This window comes from Neurospora tetrasperma (genome assembly GCF_000213175.1).
Source record: "Neurospora tetrasperma FGSC 2508 unplaced genomic scaffold NEUTE1scaffold_5, whole genome shotgun sequence".
Classification (NCBI taxonomy): Eukaryota; Fungi; Ascomycota; class Sordariomycetes; order Sordariales; family Sordariaceae; genus Neurospora; species Neurospora tetrasperma.
In genome coordinates, this window is record NW_009799103.1 from 1972560 (window position 1) to 1985864 (window position 13305).

Below are 13305 nucleotides of genomic sequence, written 5' to 3' on the forward strand. Positions count from 1 at the left end.
TTTATTAAAATAAATATAGTATAAGTATTTTATAAAATTCGTATAATTGAAGGAGAGGAAGGGAAAATAGTCTTCCGTACGTAATATAATCTATTAAAATAATTTATAATACTATTTAAATTATTAAGAATTCTAACAACCTTCTAACAGTATATTAATAGTATTTTTAGTAATTACTTTAACAGTTTCGCTTTAATTTATATAAATAATATACTAATTTTTTCAATTAGGTCGAAAAAAGACTATTTAGTAAAAATCTATAAGGTAATAGAGTAGTTAACTATAATTAAACTCTATTTAAACCCTAAAAGTATAAATTTATTATTAAAAGTATAAAATACCTCGGCTTTATTATTATTATAAGCGTAGGTATCTAAATAGACTTTAAAAAGATTAAAACTATTATAGATTAAATAGCTTTAATATTATAGAAAGGAGTAAGGAACTTCTTTAACTTCGCTAACTACTATTATATATTTATTAAGGATTTCTCTTTTATAGTAAAACTATTTATTATATTTATAAGGAAGGGGGTCCCTTTCGAGTAAATTATTAAATGCGACTTAGCATTCCAATAGTTGAAAATGCTTTTTATAGAAGCCCCTATCCTTATATAGTATGATTCCGATCTATTTATATTTTTAAAGGCTAATTATAGTAATTATAGGTTCCGCGGTATTTTTATATAGGAGAGGAATAGTAGGAAAACTATAGCTGCATATTATTCTTAGAAATTTACTTTTATAGAATATAATTACTTAACTTGTAATAAAGAAATATTAGCAATCGTATAATATTTAGAAGAGTAATTAATAGAGTTTGAAAATTATAAAAAATTCATTATTATTACTAATTATTAGAATTTTAAGTATTTTATAGAGAGGTAGAAACTCTTTGAATATTAAATATATTAGGTTAAACTTCTCTGAGAATTTAATTTCGAAATTTAATATTGTCCGGGCAAATTTATTATAGTATTTAATACTTTATTCCAGCGGAATTAGAATAAATATAATAAAGAGAATATAAAAGTAAAGGAAATATAATTAATTTCGTAAAAGGCTCTTAAGAATTATATTTATATAGTAGCCTCTCTAATAACTATAAGGGAGGGTATAAAGGTATTTAAAAATCCGGAATTATAGTAATTCTATAAGAAGATTGCTTAATGAATATAATCTACTAGAATATCCTCTAAATAATTACTAATAGCGACCGAAGCCTTCCTACTATAACCTAAAGCCTAAAAATACAATTAGGAGAATATTCAATTAATAATTTAGGGAGATTGTAGTATTAAAACTATATTTAAATTTCCGGAACCCTAATTATTATAAAAGCAACCGCCCTCTATATATCTCTAAAGGATTTAGAAAAAAATACTCTACGTACGTACGTTATCTAAGGGATATACGACTTAATTACCCTTAACTACCTTAGGAGAGAAGGAATAATATACACCGTTAATAGAAATTTTTATTAGCCGTTAATAGGTATTTATATTTATTAGTTTATAGAGAATTATAATACTTATAAGAGGGTTAAATATTAAAGAGAATAAAAGAGTAGATTATTTTAACTATTACCGATCCCGGATTAATTCTTTAAAAATATTTAAATAGATTTTATTACCAACCTCCTACCCTCAAAGGATTATATAAACCTTTTAATTATTAAAGACCGGCTTAGTAAAATAGTAATCTTAAAGCCTATACTTACTATAGAAGTAGGAATAGTTATTAAAGCTTTCTTATAATATTTTGTATATTACTATAATTAGCCCTAGTTTATTATTAATAATAAAAGTCTTAATTAAATTAATAGCTTTTAGAAATACATTTATAATTTCTTTAAAATAGAGTAGTAATTAAATATAACCTTCTATTCCCAAACCGACGGCGGGCTAGAGCGTATAAATTAAAAAATATAAATATTTGAAAGAACTTTTATAAATTATACGTAAAAATAATTAGGACTATTAATACTCCGCTATATAATTAATAATTAATAGTAGAATTAGTATTATAATTAGAATATTTCTATTTTTTATTACCTATAGCTATTATTTATAATCCTCTATAACCGTTATAACCTAATTAATAAAAACCGAATTTACCGACCTATAGAAGAGAATTAAAAGCTTTATTATATAGTTATAATAAATTATAAATCTTTACTAAGCAATAATAATTATCTTAGTATAGGATTAGGAATATTTTATAAATTGTAAGAGGTAATTAGCTAAAGTCTTTAAGGAAGGGGATAAAATATAGCTAAACTTTAAGAATTTTAGAATTGAACGCCCCAAAAAGAAGTTAAATTGGGTTTACATTAAATATACGGTTTTAAAAGTTCTTAACCTATACGTTATAAAGTTTATTAATTTTACTATAGGGGTCTTTAATAAATTTTATATAAATTTCCTATAACGTACTTAAAATAATCCCCTACTAAGGTAAATTATTACTAACCCCTAACCCTTAACTATTATAATTAATAATAAAAAAGAATACTTTATAGAAGAAATCTTATACTATTAAATAAGGAAAGGATATAGAGAAGTATTAATAAAGTAGGTAGGATGGGCGGAATAAATATAGGAACCCTTATAAATAATATTTAATATTATAGTATTAAACTACTTTAAAATTAAATATAGCTTAACTATTACTAATAATAATCCGGCCGAATATTTTATTATTAAATATAAAAAATAATAATATTAATTGCAAAAAGGAAAGAAGGGAACAATATTAATTCTAAATTTTTCTACTTCTTCTAAATCTTTTTTTTATAATTATCTCCTACTTTTATTATATTTATCCTTACTTTTAAAGCCACTACCCAATTCTGAATTACTTTTAACTCGTAGGGAAAGGGTACTATTAATGGAAGGGAAGGGGGGAGGGGGGATACCGCTTTAATATAATATAAATATTCGTAGTTAATTAAATAAAAAAAAGAAGAAAGAAATTAGTATTAAAGTTCTAGAGTAGGTAGAGAAATAAAAAGAAAAGGGTAAAAATAATATATTAATTAATAAATCCCTTCTTATATAGTTCGGTAGTATTCCTCTAAATATTTATATATTAATTAAAGTTCTCCTTTATTACTACTTTAATTATAACGCCGGTCGCCGCCTTTTAAATAGCGGTTGTACGTAGGGTTATAGGTAATATTTAATTATACTATTTACTATAATTATAATAATTAATATATATAATACAATTAAATACTATAAAATAAACCTACTCTATATTTAAATAAATAATATAAGGTATAATAGATTCTTCGTACTCCAATTATTGTAAAAAGGTTAATAATAAAATAACGTTGGAGGGGAGATTTTAAGGGAGTAGAATATAAAAAAAAAGAATTTACTTTAATTTAATACTTTTTTACTAAGTATAAATTTGAGAGAATTATAGTAGTAATAACCGCCGGATAGCGGGGGCTAGAGGTAGCGGCCGGAGGGGAGGGGTACATTAGAATTTACGGGGGGGGAATTAGGGGGGCCGGCGCTAGTAGGGAGGAGCCTTAGGGGGGAAGGCCGGAGGGCGAAGTATTAGGGCGGGCGGAGGCGGGGGTTAACGGATTATTTCTAATAGTATAAGGGGTTTAGGGGTTAGAACCCGGAAGCGAAGCCGAATTAGCGGAGGAGGATAATATATAATAAAGTATTTAAAAATATTAGGATAGTCGGAGGAGATAAGTTAGTATTAGATAGAGAAGGGAATAATATTATTTACTTTAGGGGATTAAACTATTACTAAAAAAAAGAAGAAAAGAGGGAGAAATTTAAAAAACGAAGGGGAGGAGGATTATATATAAAAATTTAGAGAGCGTAAACGCTAAGACTACTACCTACTACCTATTATTACCTACTACTAACTATTATTTAATATTATAATTACTATACTAAATAAAAAGTACAAATATATCGGTTAGCTATATAGGAGATGAGCTTACAATTGAAATAGAAGTTGCGAATACATTAGGGACTAACTATAAAGGTAGGTAAGAGAGGGGCAGAGAGGGAGGGGGAGGAGGGGGGTAATATTATAGGGCTAGCGCTCGGGTTATAAACTCTAATCTCCAAAATTAGAGCTATTATTAACTACAATAGCGTAGAGCGCGCAGCCCTAATAAAAACCTCTTAACGCCGGTAGATCCGTATTTTAAATAGACTTTTCCTCCTTTATAGAACTTTAATTAAGCTATACAACCAGTACCCGTATTAACCGTACTATCCCTATTATAAGTAGTACTATAGTTAGTATATTTACTATACTTAATACTATAGTACTAGGCTTACCGTAGGTAAGAGGTTACGTAATAGATCCATCTATAAGTAGATCTCACCCATGCCCTATATTTTACCCTAGCTGCGTATACCTCTTCCACTTCCCTTGTATAATAACGTATATCGTATCTTATACTTAACAGTATATTTCTATAATAACTACGGGATTTATATTAGTACTATTGTCGAGAGGAGCGGTAGCGAAGGGATTTAGTTAGTAAAAACGATTATTACGGATAAGGATTATCGTTGAAGAATAAGAGCAACGGAGAGAGACTCTTCGAGCGTACTTACGGGAGAATAGTAACGGGTCTTAAAAAGAGGGTTAAATATAATATAACAGGTCTATTAGAGTATTATACAATAAGTAATCGTATATAGTTGAAATACTATATTTAATAAAGAGAGTAAAGGAAGACTGTACTAGAAGGGTACAATTGAGAGAAGGTTTTATATAGTACGCTAAGACCGTACGGGCCAGGCAAATATGTGGATCCGACCAACTAGAAGGCGCGCATCCTTATCAATACGGCCAATCCCGGCTTGGCAGACTTAGTAAAGCCGAGTCTTTAATCCTAGGCGCTAGCCCTATAATACTACTAATTCAACAAATATAATAAATAATTAACTATAGGGAGTAAAAGAGAAGAAGAGGAAGTACGTATCTAGTTGTACGATTAAATATAGGAATAAAGTAGGTCCTAAAAGAGGATACAACCAATAGGGGAAGATAATAAGGATACACCCAACTAAAGAGCGCAAATAAAAGTACAAATTACAGGAATAGTCTTAGCAATCTTAGCAACTAGTCTAGCTCAGCTATAATATTACCCCCCCCCCCCTGCGCAAAGAAGACTTAGACCTAAAATCGAAGAATAACTACTAAAAATCTATTAAGCTATCAATCTATATAACTATCAAAGTACTTATAGAGCTTCAACTTAATTCTATATTCTTAGGACTAAAAGACTAATTAATCTAGGTCGCGGCTCTATTTGGCTAATCTATTACTATAATATATATGCTCCAATTTACGTTCGAAGTCGTCTAACAAATAAGAAGCGCCAAAATCGTAGCTTAAAATAGAATCGTCGTTATCGTTAACATTATCGTTAACGTTATTATCTTATAGAGTTACAATAATATTGAGCTAAGTATAAGAAGTTAAAACTTAGGGAGCCGTAGCTATAGTACTAGGAGCGGGAGGCAGAGTGTTGGGCTTACTATATATATTATATAATATTATATATATATAACGGATTTACGGAGCTATCTTATACCTTACGAGTATAAGCAACTATATATGGGTAATATATACTATATATATATACCTAGTATTTTTGGTTGATTTTTATCAATTTTATTCGATTATATATATTCGTGGTTGAAATTCTACTATATAACCCTAACCCTTGTAGAGGGTAGTCTACCAGGCTTGCTAAGGCGGCCTAAAAACCTAGTGTAGCCCAGGGAGGCCTAAGGAGCTTCAAAGAGCTCTAGGGTAGAGGAAATCTCCCGGGTAGACAGGGGTCGAAATTAAAAGTGGAGACTTAATCTCGTTTACTTTAACAGTTTCACCACCACCCCCTTCAGTCATTTCTTGACGGAAATAAATAAATAGACCATCTCCGAAATTTTCAGAAGCCGAAGAATCCGACGGAACAAACGGCTAGTCCGTAAGACAACTGGTTAGCTCAGAAAATCTATAAGAAGGAAGCCTTCCCTCGAGGAAAAAGCTTTCTTACTTCTCTATAGTCACTCTTCTATATCTTTACTAATATAAGAGCTACACACACAAACTACATACCTTTCTACTCGTCTTTAACTCCTCTATACGCCTATGCCTCAAGAAATCTCGATTTCTTACACTGCAACCCTTTTCCTCCACAAAAGAAAGAAAGACTATTTCTATCTTTTTATCCATTCTTCCAACTTTTCTATCTACAATACCGTTATTGCAACTACCCTCCTCGAGGACCCAAATTCCTCTTCTTCACAGAGCCTTACGGGAAGCTACATAATTAAGTTCAATTGAATTCAATATAGTTTGAATAGTATCGATATTCATTATATCCTTATTTTTATAATTATTGCCGCTATATTTACTAGAGAAGTAAATAGAACCGAAAATCTCCTTCAATTTATTAATATAATCTACGTAAGTAGTTAGTTAGGGGCGAATTTATAGCGCGTACTTGCATATTTCCTTATTAAAAACCTAACGAAGGAGAAAAATCTTTATAGGCTTAGACTAGGAATTTACTTAAGTTTTATAGAAAAGACGTTTAAATTTAGTAAGAAAAATATTGAAGGTATCGTCACCCTATTGGAGAACGTACAAAGTAGCTTCAATTTACTAAATTTTATTAGGATTATCGTAAATATAGGCCAATTAATTAAGGAGAGCTTGCGGATCGAAGACGCCGTTATCGGAGGATTAAATTAATTACAATATAATTAGGGCCTAAATCTTTCTTTTAAACCGAAAAAAAACGTAAAAGAATTATACTTTAATATTATTAATAACCTTACTATTAAACCTAAATTTAATACAAATTATATATAACTAAATCTTAAAGGAAAAATTAACTCTAGCAAACTTATTAGTATTGAATAATTTTACTTTAGAAATAAGGGTCTTACTAATAGTTTTAATTAAAAGAGAGAGCTTCTTATTTAAAAGGTTAATATTAGTATATAAGAGTTTAATTTTGTTATTATAATTCTAAAGTAATTACTCCGGGGTAATCTGGTTAGCTATAGGGGTAATTTTTCGAGGGCGATAGGTTGGTAAGGAGAAATTGCGTAAGAGAGTGTAAGACTACTATAGTTGGCTAATATAGATATTAAGAATTATTAAGGTAAAAAAGAGAATAAATAAGCGTCTTCGTAGTAGGGGTAGGTTGAATTGCCTAATATTGAAGGCGGTGAAGCGAAAAGAGTAAATATTAAATATAATTTATATTAATTATAGAAGTAGAGGGTTAATACTAATTGATTAGTACTAATAATGTAATTTAATAGGGTTGGAAAAAAGAAAGTTCAGATTCGGGATAGCTCCGCTAGTACAATAAACCTTAAAATTACGTATAATCCTCCGCTTTTAATCGTAAACCTACTAGTATTCTAATAATGTAGTTTATATAATACTTCATAATTTCGCACTAGAGTTAAACCCAATTAGGTAGCGGGCGTTCCGTTTAATTGGCGTATAGAAATCGGGTTCCGTCGGTCGGATAATTGTTAATACGTTAGCCTTACTCTCAACGAACGATTAGAGAAAGAGAGAGATTATAATCGCTAATTGGTTAATAGTAATAGAGCTCGTTATAGCTAATTAAAAAAGAGATAATTAATTAAATATTACAGTACATAGACTGAGCGAGTAGCTGGCACTATTAAGTTAACGAATATAATAAATAATTAACTATAGGGAGTAAAAGAGAAGAAGAGAAAGTGCGTATCTAGCTACACAACTAAATATAAGAATAAAGTAGGTCCTAGTAGAGGATGCAACCAATAGGGGAAGACGATAAGGATGTACCCAACTAGAGGGCGTAGATAAGAGCACGGACTACGGGAGTAGTCTTAGTAGTCTTAGCAACCAGTCTAGCTCAGCTATAATAAGTTGTAATTGTAATAAGTCTACTAGAGTGTTGTATAGCGAGTAGTTGTATAATAGTTGAAATACTATATTTAACGAAGAGAGTAAAGGAGGAAAGACTATATTAGAAGAGTATAGTCAAAAGAAGGTTTTATAGTTAGGCGTACAAGCTATACAAATATGTAAATCCGACTAATTAGGAGGGTTATATTCTTATTAATATAGTTAACCCACTGTAATAAACTTAGTAAAGCCGAATTTTTAATCCTAAGCACTAGCCTTATAATATTACCCCCCTACTCCTCCTTTTTAGGAAGCGCGCTCTACTACCCTAGAAAATACTTTATTAAATATATAAAGAAATAACTAAAGTCCCTTATAACCGTTTCCAATTAAATATTTAACTAAGTACAAATAATAATACTAAAAAAGAAAAATTTCTTTATTTAAGCCTCCGAATAAACGCTATACAATTACTTACCCTCTATCCGAATTAATAACTAGCGTACCCGCCGTTACCCTTACAGAGCTACGCCCTTATAACTGTAGGTATTAAGACTAAATTAAAGGTCTAAACTACGCCCATTAGGCGATTCCTCTTCCGTAGAGCTACAAATCTATATACGCTAGCAAATAATTAAATTGTAATTATTACCCAATACTTCGTATCACTCTACTTCTCTTACTAGTAGGAGCCTTATCTTTACTACTATAAATATAGTTCAATAGTTCTTATACTTATAAAATATAATATTTATTACCCTCCTCCGATTATATTTTCTAATAGACACCGTTAATATAATTACACTATAGAGAGTATTTTACTATAGTTTTACTTACACACCCGACTAGCAGGTAGTATACCCAGCAAACCAAGAAGGCTCTCATCTACTCCTAATATTATTAAATATATCTTAGTCCAAGTCTTCCTTCTCTTCAATATTACTACCGTAGCTGTCTAAGCCTCCACTAGATTGTAGCCAGACCGTGTTCATCTTCGAAATCTGAGGGCACTTTTTAAACTAGTATAAACCGCTATCGCAATTAGTACACTTGCCTTCCTTCTTCCACCTATTTCTCTACTTCTATAACGGCGACGGTTTTAATACTATTACTAAAGTATTAATAAATGTATCTATAGGAATATTAATATTATTATTATTAACCGGTTGCCCCGTAGAAAACGAGACGAAAAAAATATTATTATTAAAATGGCTAAAGGATTTAAGTAGTAGTAAATATTATTTAGGCACGTTGATTTTTTCTAAAAGCCATTACTTCCAATCGTTATTTAGGGAGGCTATCAACTAACTAATTTTAGCTACTTCTAACGAAGAATTAGCGTAAATGCAATAAAGTACTTTCTTAAAGTAGGCGAAGAAAACTACTATCAACTCGCTTAACTTCTAATAAAGTGAGTAAAACTCTTAGCCAACGTACTTTATAGTATTAAGATCGCTATAAATAAACCAGAGCTTATCGAAAAGGGCGGCGGGCGATCTTTATAATAGGGAACTAGTAAAAGCATAAAGTAGCTTCTTAATAGTAGGCAATAAGTAAGTGAAGAAATAGTAGAACTACGCTTTCCAATCATTAATAGCAGGGCTATTTATATAGAGTTTCGCTTGCTTGTTCAAAACCTAGGTTTCAAAATCTTCTTTACTACTAACGAACTTTTTAAACTAAGGAAGTACCTACTTTTAAGAAACGGCAGGCCTTAAAATAACCTCGGTTAGTAATATTTAAAAGACGGCTGTAAATTACTATAAACGTTCTTGGGAATTTTAAAATTAAAGGATTATAGGGAAAGCGGTTAGCGTTATAATTATAAATAGAGGAGGGGAGACTCTTCGAGCGTACTTATAAAAGGTCGGCAATAGTATTAATTTAAGAAGAGGGTTAAATATAATATAACGGGTCTACTAGAGTATTATACAGCGAGTAGTTATATAATAGTTGAAATGCTAAATTTGATAAAGAGAGTAAGGGAGGAAAGATTGTACTAGAAGGGTGCAGTTAAAAAAAGGTTTTATAGTTAGGCGCACAGGCTATACAAATATATAAATCCGACCAGTTAGGAAGCTTATATTCTTATCGATACAATTAACCCGCCTTAGTAGACTTAGTAAAGCCGAGTCTTTAATCCTAGACACTAGCTCTATAATAGTAATTGCTTTTAAGGTTTTAGACACTCCTTATTTTCAATTTTATTTATAACTATATACTTATAAGAAATATATGTCAAGGATAGCCTTAATAAGACGATTCGAATAGTACTATTTCTATAGCGCTCGGACTACCCGTTGAAGTAATGCAATTTTGAGGGGGTAGTATTTTATTTTTGTTCTTTTAATTCTTTTCTATTCTTAACCCCAATATTAATATAATAAATAAAATACAGTTATATAGAAGATAGCCTCAATACGGCAGTTCTAATAATATTATTTCTATAAAGTATAAACTACCTATTAAAGTAAGGTAGCTTTAAGAAAGTAAAAGCTTTAAAGTTCAAAGCCTTGCATTTCGACGATTATTAGTCGTATGAGAAAACTAAGATCACTATTAGAATTAGGATAAAAGGTTCTCTATAAACACAATTTACATTCTTTTTTTTTTAATTTTCTTAGATTTGAAATATATAGTAATCCTTAATTATTCTTCTGCAACTAACAGCTAAAAAGTGCAAAATACACTCAAACCTATTACTACAAAAACAGGAGGTAGGGTCGGGGGTAGGGTGGGTTTTAGAAGTTAAGTGGGTCTAAGAACTAAGACTAGCTTAGTACCTATAATTAGCAATGTTATAGGACTGGCGCCCGATAAGGCATTTAGCTCTAATTGGCCAGACTTGAGTGCTAAGACGGCAACCTATATTGAGACTACCCTAATCAATTCGGACTACAGTACTACGGTGCTCTAGGCTTCTAGAGTATTCTCTTACTACAATAGACTACAAGGCACTACTAGAGTGTATAGCTATTTAAAGTCTAGTATTTAACCTACCTATAGGGTAGCGTACTCTACTTTCTTTCTTTATAGAACCTTAATATATATATAGTAGCTAGTACCCGTATATCGCTCTATTATCCTCTTATATTAAATTCTACCTTCTTATTAGTTAACTTTTGGAAGGAAGGACTACTTATAATTAATAGTATAGCGTATATTAGTATTAAAATAGTTTTCCTTTCTATATTAAACGATAACGACGATACTAATACTAATATAGAAGCTTCCTGCAATGTTCTAGTAATTAGGAGTATTAGAATACCCCCTAATATTACCGGTGTATTTAGTAATTTACTCCGAGTTCTATAGGCTAGCTTAAAGTTGAAGGGGAAGGTTAAGTCTATAATCCCCTTTTTTGTCTATTCCTAGCCTACTCTAAAGTTTAAATTTACGTACCCTATTAAATAGGATTCCCCTAGTAGTAGTAAGGATAAAGGAAAGTCTAAGTCCAATGACGACGAGGAATCCAATAATAATTTTAATAGACTATACTAATAGAAACCGCTCAAATTCCTTAAATAGGATAGTAAACCTACTACTTTCCTCTTCTATTATAATAAGTTAATTAAGACGTATAATATAGACTTTAAAGCTAGTTTATGTACCGATCCCAACGTTATATAGATTGAAATTTTTAATACTTTATTAATTAATAAATAGTAGTGGCTAGAGGGCTATTAGACTGCCTATACCTTCTTTAATAATAAGGAATCGACCGAACTATTCGAGTAAATTCAATAAGTCTTTAATACTTATTATACCTAAAATTACGCCTTTAATAACCTCGATAAGATAAAATAGAAGGACGGCGAACTATTCTCTGAATTCTTTACTAATTTTGATAATAAGCTTTTAAAAGCTGGCGGTTATAATTAGGATAGCCGCATTAAACTAGGGTTCCTTCATTATACTATTAATAAGAAATTTAGTAATTATTTTTTTACTATTAAATTCTTTAATATTTATTTCATTTGCGTAGAGTAGTTTTAGAATATTACTTATAAGTATAAGAAGATTGTAGAATTCCGAACCCTCTATTAAAATTACTTTTAGAATAGTAATTAGAGTAACCGGCGGTTTAGAGTATATTTTCCTATTGTTTCCAGTTCGGGCCGTTCTAGCTCTTAGTATTAGACCTGCAGTTCCCCTTCCGCCCTATCCTCTAGGATTCGATATAATACCAATAGTAATATTTTTATAGGTATAATTAATATTTGCAGTACTTATAGTAGAAGTTTTTCTTCTACTTAGTAAAAAGAATAAGTTAAATAGGTATTGTAAGAAGAGAAGGATAAGCACTATACTGAAGGATAGTATATTTACTATAGCGCTATTAATTATATTATTATTAAATACTTTTACTTTCTTATTATAAACCCTTAAAGTAAAAGAGTACGTATTTAGGCTATTTAGGTAGCCTTATTATTCGATAAGGAGTTTCGAGTAATTAAAGTCTTTAATTCCGAATCGGATTAGGGAAAAGAATAGTTCTAGTACGAAGTCGGGTGTTAGAACCTACCTATAAGGTATTAAATAAAGTACAAAAATTTAAGACCTAAATAGAAATTGGACTAATTCTAATACTAATTATTATTAATTCTACTAATTTAATCTATACCCTCATTAATAAAGGTTACTAGTACTATACCGCTATTAGTAAAAATATTGTTCGGGACCTCTGAATCCCTATTGTTCCGATTCCGGCCTGATAAACCCGGGGTATTATAGTAATTATAGAAGGTACTTCTATTTAAATTATTACTTATTTTCTTATAGAGTTCTAAGGTTATATTTTATTAGTTTGTATATATATAGTGCCAGAGTTCGAGTACTCCGTTATCCTTAGAAAACCGTGATTAATAATTAATTAAGTATATTTAATCCTTTACAAAAAGAAATTTTAGTATACCTATTCTTCAAAGAATTTAAAGGAGTAATGTACGTCTTTACTATTATTTTTGTTGGGTATATTCGCTGAATTATTGAATAGGAAGGCTGGGTCGTTATAGAAGCCTTTATATTCGCTATACAGTTCGAGGATATTAAGAAGGTTCTAATTTTTAAATAGGTTTAGACCGATAAAGAGTTCTAATGAATTATTCCTAAGAATTTTTGGGTTTTCATCCTCTTATTTAGGAAGTAAGAAGTAAATTGCTTTAATAATTATAAATTAGGGGTTAATTTAAAAATTGAGTTAAAGAAAGGATTGGATAGTAAGGACTTCCCTCTTCCCTTTAGCTTATTATATAATATATTTCGTGAAAAATTTTTAATATTTAAAAAAACGCTCCGGCATTTAATAGATAAGGGATTTATCCGGGTTAATAATTCGGCTATTAGAGTCTCCGTCCTCTTTATTTGGAAGTTAGACAAAGGTTTTTATTTTTAG

General features: G+C 30.1%; 1 protein-coding gene across 1 annotated transcript; it reads left to right on the forward strand.

Moving 5' to 3' along the window:
- Positions 1-13080: 13080 nt before the first annotated feature.
- On the forward strand, positions 13081-13305 carry NEUTE1DRAFT_47667 (uncharacterized protein; the record flags this gene model as incomplete). The annotated part of the gene is made up of 1 exon (XM_009854496.1): positions 13081-13305. A coding segment is annotated over one exon (225 nt), but the record flags the coding sequence as incomplete, so codon positions are not given.